The 20,153-nt window shown below is 37.0% G+C and overlaps 2 protein-coding genes and 1 pseudogene across 6 annotated transcripts; 2 read left to right on the top strand and 1 right to left on the bottom strand.

Annotated features, from left to right (window-relative positions):
• Positions 1 to 918: 918 nt before the first annotated feature.
• LOC140811397 (uncharacterized) lies at positions 919 to 5,249 on the bottom strand (annotated as a pseudogene).
• Positions 5,250 to 6,377: 1,128 nt separating this feature from the next.
• Positions 6,378 to 15,303, top strand: LOC140811991 (uncharacterized). Of its 5 annotated transcripts, none has more exons than XM_073170138.1 (9): positions 6,378 to 6,773; positions 7,389 to 9,506; positions 10,058 to 11,795; positions 12,356 to 12,702; positions 12,786 to 12,929; positions 13,210 to 13,370; positions 14,245 to 14,336; positions 14,410 to 14,533; positions 15,018 to 15,303. In XM_073170138.1, the coding sequence occupies exons 2-8, from the start codon at positions 7,683 to 7,685 to the stop codon at positions 14,439 to 14,441; spliced, it is 4,338 nt and encodes a 1,445-aa protein (XP_073026239.1). In that variant the 5' UTR covers positions 6,378 to 6,773; positions 7,389 to 7,682; the 3' UTR covers positions 14,442 to 14,533; positions 15,018 to 15,303. The 5 variants fall into 5 exon arrangements, with proteins under 5 accessions (XP_073026239.1, XP_073026241.1, XP_073026240.1 ...); XM_073170140.1 differs by having other exon boundaries at positions 10,058 to 11,792; positions 15,018 to 15,301; XM_073170139.1 differs by having other exon boundaries at positions 12,356 to 12,699; positions 15,018 to 15,300.
• A 3,572-nt stretch (positions 15,304 to 18,875) lies between these two features.
• On the top strand, positions 18,876 to 19,778 carry LOC140811521 (early nodulin-like protein 21). The gene is made up of 2 exons (XM_073169452.1): positions 18,876 to 19,147; positions 19,236 to 19,778. The coding sequence occupies exons 1-2, from the start codon at positions 18,952 to 18,954 to the stop codon at positions 19,604 to 19,606; spliced, it is 567 nt and encodes a 188-aa protein (XP_073025553.1). The 5' UTR covers positions 18,876 to 18,951; the 3' UTR covers positions 19,607 to 19,778.
• Positions 19,779 to 20,153: the final 375 nt, after the last annotated feature.

Genomic DNA, 20,153 nt, shown 5'->3' on the forward strand with positions numbered 1-20,153 from the left:
AATTCCTATCAAATTTGCTTGATGAAAAAACCAGGTTACATAAGTGCTTGTTTTTCTTGCAATGTCATGAAATACTCGGCCTAAGTACCATTTTGTTTTTATTGGTACTCTTTGTCAAGGTTGAATTTGTTCAATCGCAGCTAGGTCCATAGCAGGATAAACTCTTAGTATCTTGGGAATAACTTCTAGGACATACGAGTCATCATCCATAGCTTTCTTAGGCAATGAATGGTAGTTCATCCATTCGATATTTCACCAATATATAGACTTACGTACTTGTTATCCAGAACTTTTTGTTTTTGAAGTTATTACAGAAGCATTTAATGTTTACATTTTATAAAAAAATAAATATTAATCTTTGTGTCAGTTTTTTGTTTCGATGATGAGAAAATACTTTAGGCAAAAAGGTGAGAGTGGAAAACTACCGATCTTTTTTTCCATTCAAGTAAGAGCGCTCATAAATAATATAAACACGAATTGGGCAGCAGAAGATTAACGTCAAGCACAGAAGTTCAAAGAAAAGTAACCGAGACCATTCACAGAACCATACTTGCCAAAAAAAACCAGCAAACGTTACCAGGTAAACCTAAAGATCCTGATGATTTTTCGATCACAAAATAAAATCAGGTTAGCATCCGAATGCAAGTCACAAAAGTAGCAGCAAAGTAAAAACAAAGAACTGCGAGTCCAAGATTCGTCGATTTACGAACAATAAAGATGTGCATATACAACTTTGAACAAAAACCACGTTCTTCGTGATATATACAAGAGTGATTTGACTGTACAAAATTCTGGATTTACAGAACGTGGTTGGTATTCTACATCATCTTGGTAAAATAGCAGTAAATTAACATGATACACCCAGCCAAAAATAATGGGGGTAAAGAATTACATGAAAATAAAACAAAAAAGGGGGTGTACATGATAGCATCCTGTGACTTTAAATCTAACACATCAAATCCATACAGTAACATTCTCAAACTCCAGCGTCTCACACGCGCTTCAGAATTTTAGTCCATTCAATGGCCATATTTAACATAAAAACATATTTAGAGTCCAGTAACTGAAATAAAAGGTTCCGCAAGCAAATCGATTCCAGTGAAGACCGTTCCATCTCATCCTTCCTTAACTAGAAGTTTCATGCACTGTGCAAGAATCCAGACTCCAGAAGAAATGCTTCAGATGAAAAAGGATATCCTTCCAGCTAACATCAAAAGAAAATGTGAGACAAAAATTGCAATACCGCGCGCATAATCTAATTATAAACTCATATCTGTAACAAAGTTATATAGATAATAAATTCCTCGGATTGTCAATAAACTCCATCCCAATGTCAGAGAGGAAATCTCCATATCGATTACATAAAATGCACCCAGTGAATTGTAGTATATCATCAGAATATGGTCGCTGAGAAATAAAGGACCATCAAAACATTGCAATACAAAATAAGTTGAGATTTCAGATAAGCTCGGTCAATCCAGAGGAACGCCGGATTTAACAGTGAAAAATTAAATACCTCATTCTACAGATTGGAGAAAAATATATGTATGTATGCTTCGAATGTACTACCAAATAATTGTACGACTACTTTGCAACGTCCACCAGAAAATTTTGTTTCTCTTTTTAACCATACATATAGCTTGTCGAAAGGTAGCGGGAGACTCGATGTACTGCATCCAGATCCCTTGGGTGCAGTAATTTCATATTTTTACCATCATTACAAGTGGGTGAAGAGGAAATTTTGAAAAATAATCTTGGTCAAACTAAGTTTTTGAAAAATAACCTCCAAGTGTATTTGAGAGGGTTAGTTTTTTTTTTTTTTTAAAAAAAGAGTTTGGCAAGGATATTTGCTAACTAGCCTGTGAAGAATACAGCGGAAGGGCGTGAATCAAAAAGAAAATGTCTACATATAGAGCCTACAGAGTTGAAGACAACAGAAATAACTATTATCGATGTTGGTGATTATTTATAATCATGTCAGGTAGGTCCTTCAAAAACATTCAGATCACTGAGTACAATTCTCAACAATACCCACAGACTAAAATGCCATCTTCCTCATGCAGCAAGTGTTAACAAAGGTGCCAACACCACTTCCATGTTCATGCACCTGAATTAATCTAAAAAACACACTAAAATTACCATGAAGTATCTTATAAACCACAGCTACAATCCCAATCTCAGAATATACACTGCCTCAACAGGGATCTCTGGACTACAAAAACATCATCTCCAAAAAAAGTTCACTTGTGAATCGTGATTTCATTAGTCGAGCAAATAGTTGTACACTGCCCTATGTTAAAATTTCCCTTCATTTTACCTTTCATATAGTACAACCTACTGCCAACCTCCATTTCAAACACACTAAGGCGTTAATCCCAAGGCTAGTAAACCAACCATTTGTGGCAAAAGGTAATGATGGCAGATGAATCTTTTTCAGCACATAGGAAAGAAAAGGCATTTATGTGCCAGAAAAGCTACTCATTGGAGTACTATGAATGAGGTAAATGAAAAATATAGAGGGGCTATAGTTAAAAGTGAGGCAAACAAACAACCTCTACTAAGCCAGACCAAAAAAGGAACAAATGAAAATATTTACAAATTGTTCAAACTAGTATATTGAAAGAGAATGCTGAAGAGTAAAAACTTACTTGACCCTAGGATAAGCATAGCCCTTGAAAGGAATCTCAGAACATTGAAGTAAGGAAGTTACCAACCACCACCTTTGTTCATTGAAGTCAGGCATTCCATGAAAAAGCTAGCAAATACTTGGAGAGATCGCAGCTAACAACATTTATTTAGGGTTCAATCATATTTTTTAAACTAAATCTCAAGAAATCCTGCAGTAAATTGAGTCACTCAGAGGTGAGGCGACGCCTTTTCCCATATTCAGCATCCCTTGATCTTGATCTATGCTCATCCTCGTGTGCTAATTTTGACTTGCTATGAGCCCTCGATGATCTTCCCCTGTCCCATTCATTGTCATGTTCAGCCTCTCGATTTCTGTACCTATGATGATCTGAATAACGCTCCTTATCTTCTCTGGTGCGTTCGCGCTCCCGATCATGATCACGGTCTTGAGATAATTCACGATCACGGTCACTCTCCCTTTCCCTGTCTCTTCCAACATCTCTGCCATCACGGTGCCTTCTATCAGACCAATCAATATCACGTCCTATATCTTTCTCTCTAGGCACATCTCTGTCATACCCACCTCCTCTATCATCCCGGTACCTTCTCTCAGAAGAGCCAGACCAGTCCCTTTCTGACCCCCTGTCTTTTTCTTTCGTTGCATTTGGCCATGGCCCTCTCTCTTGACTTCCTTCTCCATACTGATGCTCAGATACAGCTTCTTCCCCATAGCTAGACTCTCGAACCCTCCCTCCAGGATCTTCACCATGCCCATCCTCCAATATTCGGATCTGACCACATCATCATATTTGGCCCCTCGACACCAGGATTAGGCATCATACCCATGCCATTTATGGGCATTCCCCTCCCAAAGAATGCAGGGTTAACATGGGGAGCAACACCAGGTAAACCAACATTTCCAAGAGGTCCAAATGAAGACATCATTCCAGAAAAGGGTGCTGCAGGAGCACCAGGAAAGCCCCCATAACTACCCATTCGGCCCATTGGACCTCCAAAAGCAGGATCAAAACCTTGACCCATCATTGCTTGAGGATGCAACATTGGAGGCGTGGCACCAATCCCCTGCACAAATCCATTACCATTACCCACTAGGCCACGAACACCCATTCCACCTGTCCGACCCCTCATGTGTCCCATTGGGCCCCTATTTCCCATCCCCCCCTTGAGAATTGCCTCTACCCCAATTTCCTCTACCGAAACCTCGGCCATTATTATCACCACCTATATTACCACTGCCGCCGACACCACCACCACCACCACCACCTTGATTATTTCCACCAGTGGCAATATTGCCACCAACACTAATGGGTCTGTTGGGCATATCCCCAGGCCCTCTCGTGGTTGATTAACAGCCGTCTGTCCCATCTGTTGGTTCCTGTTGACCTGAGCTTCGCCCATTCTTTTGACAGTATATGGTGAGGCATATGCAACAACACAAGGTCGACCATTGAAGAGGTGTCCATTCATCCCTTCCTTGCATGCAGTGGCTGCTGCAGGATCATAAAACTCAACTTGGCAATATCCTTTCGACTTCCCACTGGCTCTCTCATCAAAGAACTTCACCTCCCTCACTGGTCCATACTTGCAAAGTTCCAACTCCAGCTCAGTATCTGTTGTCCACCAATGCAGGTCTCCAATATAAAGAGTAGTCCCAGCCGCCCCCCCACCCCACCCCCAACACCACCACCAACATCACCTCCAAACATGTTTCCACCAGTTCCATTGGCATTCCCAGTAATTCCAACATTCACAATATTTTCCGTGTTAGCAACACGGGGCTGATGGTGCTGAACCATCTGTTGATTATTCATGACACTGTTATTCACCATCTGCTCCACATCAACTGCTTTATTTGATGACTGCCCTAGCTCAAGCCTTAATCCACCACACCACCACCACCTGGAGGTGCTCCGATACCTCTACCAACTCCAATATTACCCGCATTAATATTTCCACCAAAACCCACATTCTGATACCCTTCTACCCCACTATGAACCCTAGAAGTATCCCTCTCATCTAGTAAGTTCATGCCTACATTCTCCACTACCGGCTGCTGCGGAAGAGAGGTTGAGGGCGTCGACTTTTCTTTGTTCTCCGGAACTTGCTCAATCGTTTGCCCTATGTTATCCTCGTTCTTCCGAAGAGACTGCATGAAGTTCTCGCCAACATTAACATCGTTGTAGAGATCTTCGTAGTCATCGTCCTCCTCACCCATAAAACCCTCGTCGGCCACCGCGGAGATCGCTTCGTTCCGGTGAAACTGCTCGTTCGGATCTCCGACATAAACACTGCCTCTATCTTCATTTTCATCCATGACTTGACTAAAATTAGGGTTAAATTCAGGGCTATTTTTATAATATTTTAAGATCAAATCCCTGGAACAAAATAGGGGAGCATAGAGGGAAAAAAAATATTTTGATCGAAGGATCTTACCAGAAAGTGATACCTTTTCCTTCCAATTTTGAACTAGAGAAACCCTAATCTCGACGTCGCGATTGATAGGGGATAAAACCGAAGGCACTTTATGACTACACCATAATGCACTGCTAACCTGTCCTTACGGTGCGTATAACACTATCCTACTACCTACCACATGCGGGGTGCATTCATCCCCATTTTGTTCTTTCTATTTATATGGTCTATATTTTTATACATATGATTTTTACCTGCTTAGCATTTGATAAATCGTGTTTACTTATTCAATCAAAAATTATATATGATTTCATCGATAACGCACGTATCATATATTAAGTGGATAAAAATACTACCGAATACCATCGATCTCACTCCATTTTATTATTAGCACCATCGAGCCTTTTGTTAATTCAAATTTTTTAATATGTTGTGGCCCCAATATTTTTTCTTGCAGTAGGTTAATCCGATTTTTTTGTCAATGTACTTTTACATGTTTCACAAGTGTGATGAATTTACAAGAGAAGGCATGTCTACAGTTTTCTCGCATATATTGAGCATACTATTTCTTCTTCACGTTTGGTAGATCAATTCAGAATCTTCAATGCACCAGTGAACTAATAAGAAATCATTCAACGAACAAAAGAATCAAGAAATATGAATGCGAATGATCTACGGAAATATCAGTTTATCGAAACAATTTCTCAATCACTCTGGTTTACAAACTTGATCTCCAGATCAATCTCAACAGTCTTGATTGACTTGTGTGCAATTTTGCTTCTTGATTACTCCTGCAGAGCTTCAAACGTTATGTGACTTTTGTATCGGTATTGCTTGCTTTTATCTCTGTTCCGCAGGGAGTTGAAGTCTCCACTCTGACTTGACCTGCTCATTGTTGGATCTTAAACGAATTATCATTGTTAGTTATCCCACATCGGTTTGGATAAAATGCCTGGGAGTTGTATATATGGTCTTGGACAATCTCCCCAATTGAACTAGCTTTTGGGATTGAGTTGATAAGTAATAAACACAAAGACTAGCATAAGAATCAACTGCTCTAGAAAGTGTACGAGCCACCACATTTACTTGTCGCCTAATAAACCAAGTATTGACATATTTATGGTAAAATAAATAAATGGAGGAGTAACAGTGAGGATATTAAAGAGGTACTTTGACAAAGCCCATAAGGCCCATGATAAAGCCACCTCAAACGTGGACCCATAATATGCATATATTGTATGGGCCGGATCAATCACCCCCGCTAACCCGGTTTATTGATTTTACCGTGTTTCTGTATGTGGCCAAGTCAAATCGGGTTTTGTCCATTTCCTCGGAACATTTAAAATCCAATTGAATTCCCATCGGCGCTCGAGGAAATGTGATATCCAACGTTCCCTCAACGGTCGCACACAGTGCACACACACACACCCCACACTTTCACGACCTTCTCCGAAACAATTTGGAGTAATAATCGCTGTAACTAGATCTGTCTGATCGGTGAAAAGATTTTCTGTAATCGTTCGGCGTGCCGTGGAAGGTGTGACAATGGAGAAGCTGTTCGTGCAGATATTCGAGGCGGAAGAATCGAATAATAGAACAAGTGAAGCAACAGACGGAGTTGTATAACCAGAACCTGGCCTCTAAACTCCTGATTGAAGGAATCACTCCTCCGTCTTGGCTTTGGAGCCCTACCGGCTCTTCCGACTCTAAAGGTATTCCCGAAAGATCGATTATAGGGTTTCGATCGATTTGGGGCTGTGAATTTGCTTCATAATATGGCTGGTCGGTTCCCTTTTCCAAAATTTATTCTTCAACTTATTTGATTACTTTAATCGTTCGGGACTTGAGATTTTTTGTATAATGTAAATAGGAGAATAAATTTTCACTCCCACAAATTTTCACAGCACAAATACATCTGATGTCGATGGTTTTTTCCCTCTTCAGTAATGACATTGCGAAAGGAGAGGAGTTATAGTAATTTCAGAGCAAAATGTAGCATACACTGTGTCGTACTTATTGTTTGGGTGATTGTGCTTCTCGTTATATTCTTGTCAGAAATTTTTTTGCTTGAATAAATCTGATGACAACAGAACTCTGTCAGTTTGCAATTGTTTGCTCCAATTTCAACTTGTTCTACCTTACCTTTGCAGCCTTTTTCCTTTTCCATAAGTTAACTTAAACTTGGAAATTTGATAAGGAATATATCGCTAGTCAAATGGTTACTAATTATGAAATTTGCTGACTTCTTAACGTGGAAACATACACGAAATTTGAGTTATTAACCTGTTAACGGCATGTCACTGTATATGATTATTGCTTCCTTGCAGAACTGAACAAGGAAGACCTGATCTCTAAACTTCTTGGCCAATATACACTAGACTCAATCCGTTGCTCCACTGAACAGTACCCTTTGTACGATAAGCCATTCATCTCAGGAGCTAAGCGAGAATTTTCTGATGGATTTCTCAAGGATACTCTTGATAATTGTCCTAATGGACAAGGTAGATCAATAACAAGAGGTGACACAGATGCTGGTTGTTCCCAAAATTGTGCTCCTGAGCTAGACTTTAGTATTACATCACCTAAGTATCAGACAACTGGAGGGTTCTTGAATATTTCTAATGCACCAGATCAGTCTGTGGCTAGAATCCAGAGATCTAAGACCTAGACAAAAGGCTCCTGAGCTAGACTTTAGTATTACATCACCTAAGGATCAGACAACTGGAGTGTTCTTGAATATTTCTAATGCACCGGATCAGTCTGTTGCTAGAATTCAGAGATCTAAGTCTGGACTAAAGGCTCCTGAGCTAGACTTTAATAATACATCACCTAAGGATCAGACAACTGGAGGGTTCTTGAATATTTCTAATGCACCAGATCAATCTGTGGCTAGAATTCAGAGATCTAAGTCTAGGCAAAAGGCTCTGGAGCTTCGTAACAGTGCAAATGCAGTAGCTGAGAGTGCATTAGATCATGAAAGAATAAGTGGTATTCTTTCAAGCGGGATTAAATTGTCTCTTTCTTCTTCCAAGCAAACAGGTAATGAAAATGAACTTCCAGAATTGGTCTGTGCATTCGGCGGTTCATGTTATGAAAACTTGGATTTGGACGAAGCAGCTTGCCAAAACAAAGACAATGACATGTTTTTGTACTTTGGCAGAATTACGAGGTCTAGAAGTCATGTCGAAATTCTAGGTTCTGGCCGAACTTCATTAGAATTAAGCCACTCTCAAAATGATAGAAAAGATGTGTCATTTCATTGCGCTAAGGCGAGTAAAAGGAGCTCTGTGTCTACTTCTAGTAGAGTGGTGGCTGATTATCGTAATAGGCTGCTGCAGTCACCTGGATCTTCGGCTTCTTTTGGTCAAAATGACGGGGACATCAGATTTAGAGCAGGTTCTCTGAGCAAGGAAAAGGGAGAGGTTTATTCTGGCAAAATTTCTTCATTTAAAAGCTCTCATAGGCCTCAAAGTTGTGCACTTGGTTCTTGGAAAGCAGATAGTTTTTCAAATCATGCTCAGAGAATGGTTGGTACCATAATGGATTTTGGGGATGATTTACATAAAAACCATGTCGATGGATCCCCAATTAAGAAGAATATTTTTTATGTTGGCCGTGTAGATAAGGACTGCCGAGGATCCATTTTAGAAGATGGCAAGAGTTGCAAAGAGAGTAGCAATATATCTGAGCCTGTACATTGCTCGAAAATTTCTTCTTGTGGGGGTGGCACGCTGTCAATATCCTCTCCTAGACCACCTTGGTGTGAAACCAAAGATATGCTTGATGAGGTAAGAAATGTTGATTTTATGATGAACAACGAGCTTGTTGCGGACAATCTTATTAATCACTCTCTTAGTTCAGCGAATGGTGATGAACAGATAAGCGTTAGTTTAAGTTCAAATGGTGCTAAACAAAGAAGGCAGTTGGAATCTTTAGTGGCAAAGGACTCCAAAAATTGTTTTATGTCTGAGAAGATACAACAATTAGATTTTAGTGTAATTGAAGAGCAAAACTTGAAAACCTTCTCTTATAGTTTAGGGAAGAAAAGGCCCGATAAGTCACCAAAAAACGTGTCGGATCATGATTTATTGCTTACCAAGGAAATTTCTAACTGCGGTTATAACCCTTCTTTGGGTGGGCAATCACCTGAGGATTCAGAGGTCCGGAAAGATGTAGCAAAAGTTCATACAAACTCTTCTGAATGTGATATTCAGAAGCATGTTGACACCAGCACTGAAAAATATGTTTCTCTTATAAGTCAAAATACTACACCGAAGAGGCCTCGAGATAATATAGAGGGTGGGAATCGCCAATACCCTGAAGTTGAAGACGAGGCAGATATTATGATGTCAAAAATGGAGGACACCCCTACTTTACAGTTTCATCCAGTGGAACAATGTTGGGAACAGGGGTATGAAACCTCGGCAGAACAGGTCATTGAAGAGGTATGAAATTCATGTGAGCTCCTTTGTCCAGTATAATCAACCTTTCTACCTATAAAATTATAATGCATGTGGCCTATGTATTCAGACTGAGTGGGTCACAATCCTATGACAAGTGGAAGATTACTTGGCTGATGTCTTTGTAGTTAACTCACAACTCATTGACAGTTTCCCCGCATTTTATCATATATTTTGTTGATTATAGTTCTCTAGCTGGTGTCTTCTGAATTTCTGGGTATGATTTTAGTAAGCGGCTTGCATATTGTTCATCAAATAAATTTGAGCTCTATCCCCAAGAAAGTTACCTTTGATTACCAGAAGTCATATATTTCAGCTAAATTTACCAATTGATGGGATTTTATATTGAACAAAACTATTCCATTTTAATGAATATTTATTTCTACAAATTATTATATAATACTGTACCCTTAGCCTCTTTTTCGACAGGTGCATAAAATTATTGCTACCTGTTTGTATATTTTCTTAGATTTCAGCTAATTTTCCCATGCTATGGACTTATTCTTTTGCGTTTCATATGCTGCTTCATTTGATAGGGTAATTGGATTGGTGAAGGCAGCCTTAAGAGCTCAGAAGTTTCACATGCTACTGGAAGCAAAGACGTTGGACAATCTTGTTTTCCCAAACTAGCCAATAACCCAGGTGAAGAGTCCCATGGTTTCTTAAGTGGACAATCAGAAATGGCAAATCCAATGTGTGTTGTTCCTGACAAAATAGAGCAGTTTCCCGCACAGATGCCTCAAATTTTATCACGCCTTACTGGTGTTGAAGATAGTAGGTTAGTAACTAATTATAAAAGCACTAAACAAGGTGAGGACTTATTACTTGAGGGCAGATTTGAAATTGTCAGCATCGGATCATGGCCACAGCTGAAGAGGAGAAAGATGAAAGAGCTACAAGTGAATAGACTGACATCTTATCCAAGCTCGGCGAAACATGTTGGCAGCATTCAACGAGATTCTCCAAATAGATATTTAAGGAACATAGAAATGGATGTAAACACTGATTTGACAGATTTATTAGATAGGAAGATGAGTATCGATATAGAAATGGACCAGGATAAGGATACAGATTGTACAAATATGGAAAATTTAACTCACACGATGAGAATGCTTCAAGCAAACAAATCTCCTCCGTCCGTGGATGGAGAGCAGTCACAATGTTTGGTTCTTTCTCCAAAATATAAAAACCTGAAATTTGTTGCTGAATCGATGCCTGTGTTTGAGGGGTTCAATATAGAGATGCTAGCAGATAATGATGACCTGGATTTTGCTGCGGATGGTGTTGATTTGGCCGGATTAAGGCTTTCCAGTATTGCAATAGAACGTGCTAGCATAATAGAAGAAATGTGCAGATCGGCTAGCCTGGATACACCCATGTCTCATTTATCATCTGCTTTCAATTTTCAAGGAACCTTAAACCCTTTTCAATCTTTACCAAATGGTCTCCTTGAGCACATGAACCTGAAGACTTATTTGCCTTTAAATGTTAATGTCAACAAACAACTAGATTCTGGTAAGAGTCTTGTAAATGATACGGGAAGTACTCTCGAAAGGATTGAAAGGGTGCCATATTCTGTTAGTCTACCTTATTCTCGATCAAGATATGGTTGGAATTCAAGAATTCAACATGCATCTCCGGTTGGGAGTTTGTGGGAAAGGCTCTCATCACACACTGGAAGTTCAGAGAAGTGTTCGATTTCAAATCCAGAACTCACATGTTTCCCAATTGAGGAAGACCCTTGTATCAGTGAAGACAATAAAAGGGTAGATGAGATTGTAGATGATGTCGAAGAAGAAACTGATTCATTATTGGCGCGTGATTCTAATGTGCGGCATCCGCTTGAGGATTTGACAAACATGGGTTTAAATTCATCTGTATCAACTTTTGCAAAACGGAACATCTTGAGGGCAGATACTGTGGATGTCACTATTGCAAAATTTAATGTTGGCGGGACTCAAGATGATGTACAGTGGAGTATTAAAAATAAATCTCGGTATGACAGTGAGATGAGGGAAAATCAAGTATCCTCTTTGGGAAATGCCAAGAGAAAGAGCTACCAGACTTCACCAATTGGTTATGACGGAACCAAGAAGGCCACAGTATCAATTGATGAAAGTGTCAGGACACCAACTTTATCAAGTAAAACCAATTTGAAGAAACATGAGCAAAAGATTTCATTGAAGGATTCTAAGAGGAATAACATTGTTTCGAATATTTGTTCATTTATACCACTGGTACAACAGACACAAGCTGCTGCTGTATGTGCAGGTAGTTATTTTTTATTCCTTTTGTTGCTTGATATTTTTGACCCCACACTACCCCCACCCCTCAGTTTGATAAGAATTATTCTGGTTCGTTTTTAGTTATTGAGGAATTATAAGTCGTGCGCTTAATTTTAGTTCTATTCGGCAAAATGTTCTTGTTCATCTCATATGCTTTTCTTGCCAAAGTTTACCAAGAGTTCGATTTTCCTGCAAGTGCATTTGGTATTATGACCCTTATTCTTTGATTACATTTATCTTTGCTGATTGACATGGTTTTAATTATCTCTTCATGGTTAGCTTGAATAAGCTTTGAACTTTTAAGATTGCTAGGATTAAGATGAATTTTGTTTTATATTTTGTTAGGAACTATTTGAAAATATAGACTTTTTCTGAAATATTTTTGATTTTAAGTGTTGGTGGATGAAATATCAGCTATACCTATTTTAGAAGTTAGAACTATGGACAGCATGCTTCAGTGTTTGAGGATGGGACTGGGGTGCGCATTTCTTTACTTTTTTAAAAAGAAAAATTCCGTTTTATTATTTGTGAACAATTTATAACTTCTAGGAAAAAGAGATATCAAGGTGAAAGCCCTGGAGGCTGCTGAGGCTGCAAAACGTCTAGAAGAGAAAAGAATGAATGATCGAAAGAATAGGAAGGAAGCTTTGAAGCTTGAACGTGCAAAATTGGAGGCCGAAAATTTGAGAAAAATGGAACTTGAGAAGAAAAGGAAAGAATTGGAACGCAAGAAAAAAGATGCTGATGCGATTGGAAAGAAAAGGTCGAGAGAGGAAGAAGAAAGAAGGGAAAAGGAGAGGAAAAGAACGCGGTTAGAAGCAAGGCTACGTCTGAGGGAAGAAGAAGAAAGAGAACATGCTGAGAAAGCTGGAAAAGAAAAACGGCATACCAAAGTTGTGATTCTTCTGAGTGACTTTTTGATGTTCTGTTATGTTTTACTTTCTTCTACTTCAGCCTCGCATATTTATTGATAATCTAGGATGAGCAAATCAACAGCAAGAAGTCTTACAATGAGTTTAAGAAGGAGCAAAACCGTGGAGTCGTGAGAGGAGACGACATTGCTTCAAAAAAAACAGTCATTGAAGAATGTGGTGTTTCTGGTGATTCTTTTGAAGCTGGAAAGGTAAGATATTTTCACAACGAGATAATGGATATGTTTAGAAGCTAAATGTTTTCTATGCTGTTGCATATTCTTACATACACGAAACTATCACAGCCTAGATGTTAAAGATCCTTGCCATTCGGTCCATCACATCTAATTGTCAAAATATTGGATTTTGAAATCTGAAATGATCTTTCTGAAAGGATTGTAATTACTCAATGAGGCATTTAGGGAGTTATTTACATGCTAATTTTCCAGGCACTCCCACAGTTACGGAGTTATTTACATGCTAATTTTCCAGGCACTGCCCACAGTCGATAGATCACCCAAAAACGAGGACTTGATAGTTCAGAAAAGGCAAGAAAAATCATATCAGATCTCTCCATATCAATGTTCAGAAGATGAAGAAGATGAAGAAGATGAAGAGTTACCCACCAAAAAGTACATTCCATCATGGGCCAGGTGATTGACTCGGTTGTTTTCTAAAACTTGGGTAGTATTTGGACAGAACATAAAACACTATAGTCTGTTGGCTTTGGAGGGAAATTAATGAGGAGTATTAAAGATTATTTTTTTGGCAAGGGCATGGAGAGGAAAAAGAAAATAGTAACAGATATCTATTACTTAGTAGCCCCAGCTTGAAAATCTTAATGTTTTAGTAGCTTGATCACCTCTTTTTGTGTGGGATTTGGATTATAGATATGCTAATTTGCTTTCTTTCTTTCTTTGGGTTAAAGAATAAATAAGAAACAAATTCTGGCATGCATTTAATAAAGGTGGCAGTTATGAATAAATACTCTCGTTTGATATTTTCTCAGAACACTCAATCAGATTCTAAATGTTTTGAAGATTGATTTTGGTTGTCCAATGAACAATGAAAACTTCTGGCTTTAAGGTCTTTGCTTTTCCCTCTTACTTCTGTAAAATCCCTAATCCCAACAGAGTGTAGTGGACACCATCTGCGTGTGATTCTTCTAGATTTGCTATTTTTATTTGTCCCTATACAATTGTTTACCTAATATTCAGAACTCTCAGCATATTTCATTTTCATTATGCTCTTCATCAAGTTAATGCTTAAGAAAGTTCATTACTTTAAAATTCCATGACCGGTAATTTCCTCTATAGGATAACTTCATAATATAGATGTAAAAAGTTTCGCTTGCTTAGTTTTTGTGCCTAGTCGGCTCATCATATGACCTATTTATGTCAAGTGTTCGATGCATTGCATTTTGTTTGAAGCGTTTATTGGTGAAGACTGCAAAAACCTTCAAGTTTTACATGGCCACCGCTTTTATTCTAAGATTGATGCATCTGAGGTTTTTTGTTCTTTCCACAGTAAAAGTTCTATGGGTCTGCTTTTACCCTTGCAGCGAAAAATGGAACCTGATTTGATATTTCATCCTGAAAGTTTTTGCTGCATGGATGAAGGTAAATGTCAATCCTAATTAGGTTATTTTGGCGAACAAGTTTGTTATTAAAGGTTGTAAATGTCATTGTTTAGTTCTCCTTCCTCGCAAGCTACAGCAGAGATAGATGGGATGCATGAATCAAATTTTCCTGGCTGTTACAATCTAGACTTCATGGACATCCAATGATATTCTTTTTCAAGCCATCTCTCACAAAAGGTATCACTTAACTTTCTTTTACCATTACCCTTGTTTGGTTTTGTTTTGATGAAACTGTTCAGTGGAAGGATAAATGATAACTAAAGAATTATTATGATAACTTACGCAGCATCAATTTGGAAAATACATTAGGTCAAGTCATTAAACTGTTATATTTCCACAAAGTTCGTTATATTTTTGTTGTGTTCCTGCTCTCAAACTACCACCGAACAAATAATCTGCACTCAGAAAGTTTCGAACAACTAGTTTAAACTTTAAATGTCATACTTCTCTAAGATTTGCAACGGAATACTTAGTGGTATCAATATTACCTCTTTCTCCAGACCTCCTTTACATCTTTATACATATATGCACACGTTGAATGTATTGAACCATCCATATCATAATAGCAAATATATTTTCGTGTTATTGGTGATTTCTTCCTTGAAGGTTACAAATCTTGCTTTTGTTATTGCCCTTGATCTGTCCATCGAATGAATTGCAGGTACTTTTTTGTTTGGTTTGGATGGAAATTTCTGGCTAAAGGGGTTAATTCCACTTGACTGATATTTAGAGTGCAAAGGCATGTATATATATACTTCGTTTGGGTCGAAAGAATGTTACTTTTTTGGTAACAAATTTTTTATACTCGATTCTACAATCACCATCTGTCCATATAAGATGATAATAATAGCTTGTTGAATGCTGTACTTGAAAGAAATGTGTCGTTGAATCCAAATTATTATTGTGAGTAATTGCAAGCAACTGCAATAGTTGAGACTCGGTGTCTTTGAGAACTATAAACGATACGAAAACTATACACGTACACATGGCTGGAGACGATCGTCACAGCCAGGGGACCAATGCTTCTTATTTTCTGCTCACCCAACGCACTGAAGTTGAGGCTTCATTTCCTGTGTGCACGTGCCTATTTACTGTTTTGGAAATAGTACTCCACTTTGCATTTCGGATATATTAGGTGATACACATAGAAAAGATTACTTTAAATTTATTTTTGAAATGCTGACACACATGGGTAGAATCCAATATTAGGTGGTTCGAGTGGGAAACTGTCAACCATTAAAAAAATTAAAAAACGTTGAATTTTTTATTATTCTCTTAAAAATAAAGTTTTTGTACTCGTGTAGCACCTAGGTACACTGATCATATGCATGTACATAATACGAAGTCGATCGATCTGAAGAAATTGGCCGTTGGATTCACAAAATAGAAAATAAAGAGGAACTAGAAAATGAATTCTCAATCAAATCAATGCATTGACTTAAAATTATTGATAATGTCGTGGGCTGATCTAAAAATTTCTCAAAGTCACCATTTTAATTTTTTAGAAACCCTGAATAGGATATTTGCTTACCTTGCCTTGGATCCAGAAAATACCTGTTTAGCAAAGCTTGTCCTAACGACTCACCTGGAATTTTCTCCCAACACGATGATCAAACGAAAGGGTCCATCGCTAGATTTTTCGGCTTATATCCGATCGTAAATATATTGCCTTTGAAAGCCTTGAATCCAACGGAAAGTGTTATGTTTGTATGCATGGCATTGAGCATCAAACTTATAATCCATCAATAAAAAGAAAAATTGGTGTTGACGTGGCGAATAAAATTTTTTAGGGAAAAAAATTGATTCTAATATTTTCGAACAAATATAATAACTGATAACGTTTATTAGCTGTTTCATTTACTGCTAAAATGAGATAATTTCACCGCATGCAAATTCTTAATGTGTAAACCCTCTTCGTATTCCTTGCATAGACATACAATCATATATATAATCTTTCGTACTTATAGAATATCAATCTGCAGATATATAATCAATTCATATATATGTATATATATAATATTAGTTTGATGGTGGTGGAAAAGCCCGTATCATTGACAGAAGAAGAAAGAGCACATTCCCGCAAAACAGCAAAAGCCCTTCAATTTGCCGATGGGGGACTGTGCTCTCTCTCTTCTGTCAACACATATTTTCTTCACCATCATCACTCAATTTTCAAGAAAATATTATATGGACAAAATTACTTGCCTTGAAACAAGCCCTTTTGAAATCTCAGGCATGAAATATTGCTGTTAACTCCATATCAGAGCACGAGTAGAGAAATAATTAATGAAGAAAAAAAGTTTAACGACTGAGATAGATATTGAAGTTGATTGTAATGGAATAGTGCAATAGAGAAAGAGCCAGGCCACATATTTATAGCAGGAGGTTGAGTTAGAAATTTACTTTGATTTTCGATCGATCCAGCATTGTATACGTGGATTATAATAGCTTTACCTACGTTTGTATGAGTAAATTCAAAATTAAGTATGTACTTCGAGATTTTCATCAACCGACGATAAGATATTTCACCTACATATAGAAAACTATATACTTTTTATGGGAGGTTTATAAAAACTCTACAAAAACTCTTTGTCATATAATCTCCCGATTCAAGTTTGTGAGACAGATCTTTGAGCTGACTCGATTCATAAAAAAAAAAAATCAATTTTTATATCAAAAGTATATATATATATATATATATATATATATATATATATATATATATATATATATATATACATGATGATCATATATTATTGTCCATTTGTACGCGTTGCGTGTTTATATAGTTACTATAATTATCTAAACATGGCAGTCATTCAGTAATCATCTAAAAATTTAAAAAATATATACAAAAGATAGAATTGAATCTAATATATTGATATATAATTCATGAAGATTCAAAAAGAAATGTCATTTGAGAAAACTATTTAGCAATTTCGTGGGATTTAGGTAAAACTGCCAGATGAAGGCAAAATCCAATTCTTGTTCAAAGCATTGATTGACATGGACTAGTTGGTGTTAGCATTAGCAACTATATATGTATGTATATATATTATATTGTTGATAACCTCCAATATTTCTAAGACTGTGTGGGTCATGATAATGAAGGCAATAGTGACCAATAAATGTGGTGTTTACACAAATTTAGCTCGATAATGACTTGATGCCAAATCAAATTTTCAAGTGACTCGTGCTTTGTTTTGCCTCAACCATTCTTGCATGTGAGCAGGTTTTCCTCTTCTGGAAATACACAGGGAACCTGTCGTTGCTCACTGATTTAAATTTACAATCTATCCTCAACGACAGACTCGACAATTTTTTTACTATGAAACGTTAATTCACATGAATGTATATAAATTTTTAATATATTTTATGAATTTAAGGAAAAATATAATTTATTATGGAACAGTGATATCAATTTATGATACAAAAGGAGAAATGGAAATAATAAGTACGATGCAACGGAGAAAAGATTATCGGGAATCTTGAATGGAAAGATGCTTCTTGAAATAATTGGATTGTTTCGGAAATTAACCATTTTCTTTCGGTTTCTGTTTCCTGTGAAACTGAGTTGTCATTCTTCATATTTTGGTCCTCTTTTGATATTAATGAAATCTGAGAAAAGGAAAAAATTTGGACATATGGGTATAGTAGGAAAGCTTATTCTAAATCTCGAATCTCTAATATTTTATAAGATAATTTGTAATAAGTTGAATGGATATTTGCCCAAAAAAAAAAAATAATTAAAGAATTCTAACGCAATAAAAACTAGATATGTTACTCTTAGAGTAATATCGACTCAATCATGTGTCAAATGATCTATAGTTATAATAGTGATCTAGACACGATCGTTTCAACTCTCCTGTCAATATTTTTCATTCGAAATAATCAGAATTAATATTTCAAATTTCATATGTTTATATAAGAACGAGAATGAAGAGATAAATGTCAAAACAGAGCTAGCCATGAAAAGCTTTGACAGAAAAAGATGATCTTAAAGCCACTGATAATTTTATATTAAAATCGATGATGAAATTTTAATCTGCACTCTCTTTGCTTCTTTTTTTTTATTTTTTTTATTTTAGTGCAAACATATAAATTATGTTGTTGGCTAAATAAAATAAATCTCATCCATATACTGCATAAAAAGAAATTATATATATATATATATATATATATATATATAATATCGATAACTTTTTATTAAACTAGCTTCGGTGACAAACACTACTATAATAAAAACTATATAATATTTTTTATTAAGATTAAATGAACCAACTATTTTTTATTAAAAAAAAAACTACTTTGAAGAGCAATTATATTTGCATGTGCGTTGAATGGGTAAAAACTAAATTGCAGATGTTCAAGGTTCCAAATGCCGCCAACCCAAGATTTGACTGTGTCTCAATTCTCATGCACGTTGAGCTTAACTGATACATCCCACTTCCCGCTCTTCACTCTTCCACTCACTCTTTCATTTCTATATATATTAACATTTCCCGATTGATGTTTGATGCTTCCTGCTAGCATAGCAATTTATTTGTTTGATCGAGTACTTGATTAATCAAAAACTCTTACCTCGATCTACTCCAATGGCTTCTACAGCTTCAAGATCAGCTTTTCTTATGTTTTCCATCATCCTTTTGACAGCCTCCGTCTCGCATTTGGTTTTGAGTTTCGAGTTCGAAGTTGGAGAAGAGGGAGGGTGGAAAATACCGACCGGAAAAGAGCCCGAGACGTATAATGACTGGGCTGCTCAAAACAGATTCCAGATTGGTGATACACTTCGTAAGTACATGCATGCATCATGGGTGGTACATGTGGATTATGTGTTTTAAGAGCCAACTAATGCTTCTGTTTTTAATCTGTCCATCAGATTTCAAGTACCAGAATGACTCGGTGCTGGTGGTGAGCTCTGCTGATTACTTGAACTGCAACACGGCAAATCCCATCTCCAAATTCGAAGACGGAAGCTCGGTTTTCCAGTTCGATCGATCGGGTTTCTTCTATTTCATAAGTGGGCAGACGGGCCACTGTAAATCAGGCCAAAGGCTTATCATTCGAGTGATGCATCCTTCCGAGATTGGAACTCCGTCCCCTGCACCGGCCCCGACCGATGGTGCAGATGGAGGGGGTTCGGATAATTCGGATTGGGGGTCTCCCGCTGGAGTGAATTCTGGGATCAAACTTGGTGTTGTTTCCTTCTACACGATCGGATTATGTGGTTTACTTTGTTTATTTATGTAGGTGCATGCATGGACGTACGATCGAGTGGCATTTTGTTTAGGTTTAGTTTCTTGATTTGTTTGTTGTTTACTGAAGTTTTCTAGTGATGATCTCTAGTGCTGCATGTTATTGTTTTGTTGTCGGATTTTATGGATTTACTGTTGAATTTGAACTTCTTTTTTCCCCTTAAAAATGATGTGTCTTAAGTTCAAATCATGTCGGATACTTGAAATCTGACGTATCTCAAGTTAAAATATCGTGAAATCTGACGTATCTCAAGTTAAAAATATCGATTTTCTGAATTTTTCCAAAATAAATGTCTGAACCAATTCAAATTGTTATTACCTTAAATTTTTAGGGGAAAGCTTTGGGCAGAAAATTTACTAAAACGTAAACACCCTTAGTTAATTTATGTGTATATATGTATGTATATTGTGAAATAATAAATATAATATGACAATTCTGCATGGATATTTTAATTCAATCATGAACTAAGTCAACTAACCAATTTGTGTTAAAATTTCATTAATATGATGAATAAATTAATGCACACAAAATTATGATCTCA

Source organism: Primulina eburnea, chromosome 14 (genome assembly GCF_022965805.1).
Source record: "Primulina eburnea isolate SZY01 chromosome 14, ASM2296580v1, whole genome shotgun sequence".
Taxonomy (NCBI): Eukaryota; Viridiplantae; Streptophyta; class Magnoliopsida; order Lamiales; family Gesneriaceae; genus Primulina; species Primulina eburnea.

Bases quoted from the DNA above. Each gene is read 5' to 3' on its own strand.
- LOC140811991 (XM_073170138.1), top strand. From the start codon at position 7,683: ATGCACCAGATCAGTCTGTGGCTAGAATCCAGAGATCTAAGACCTAGA. The intron at 13,371-14,244 runs GTGATTGACTCG...TTCTTTCCACAG, and splicing joins TACATTCCATCATGGGCCAG to TAAAAGTTCTATGGGTCTGC. The intron at 14,337-14,409 runs GTAAATGTCAAT...GTCATTGTTTAG, and splicing joins TTTTTGCTGCATGGATGAAG to TTCTCCTTCCTCGCAAGCTA.
- LOC140811521 (XM_073169452.1), top strand. From the start codon at position 18,952: ATGGCTTCTACAGCTTCAAGATCAGCTTTTCTTATGTTTTCCATCATC. The intron at 19,148-19,235 runs GTAAGTACATGC...TCTGTCCATCAG, and splicing joins CCAGATTGGTGATACACTTC to ATTTCAAGTACCAGAATGAC.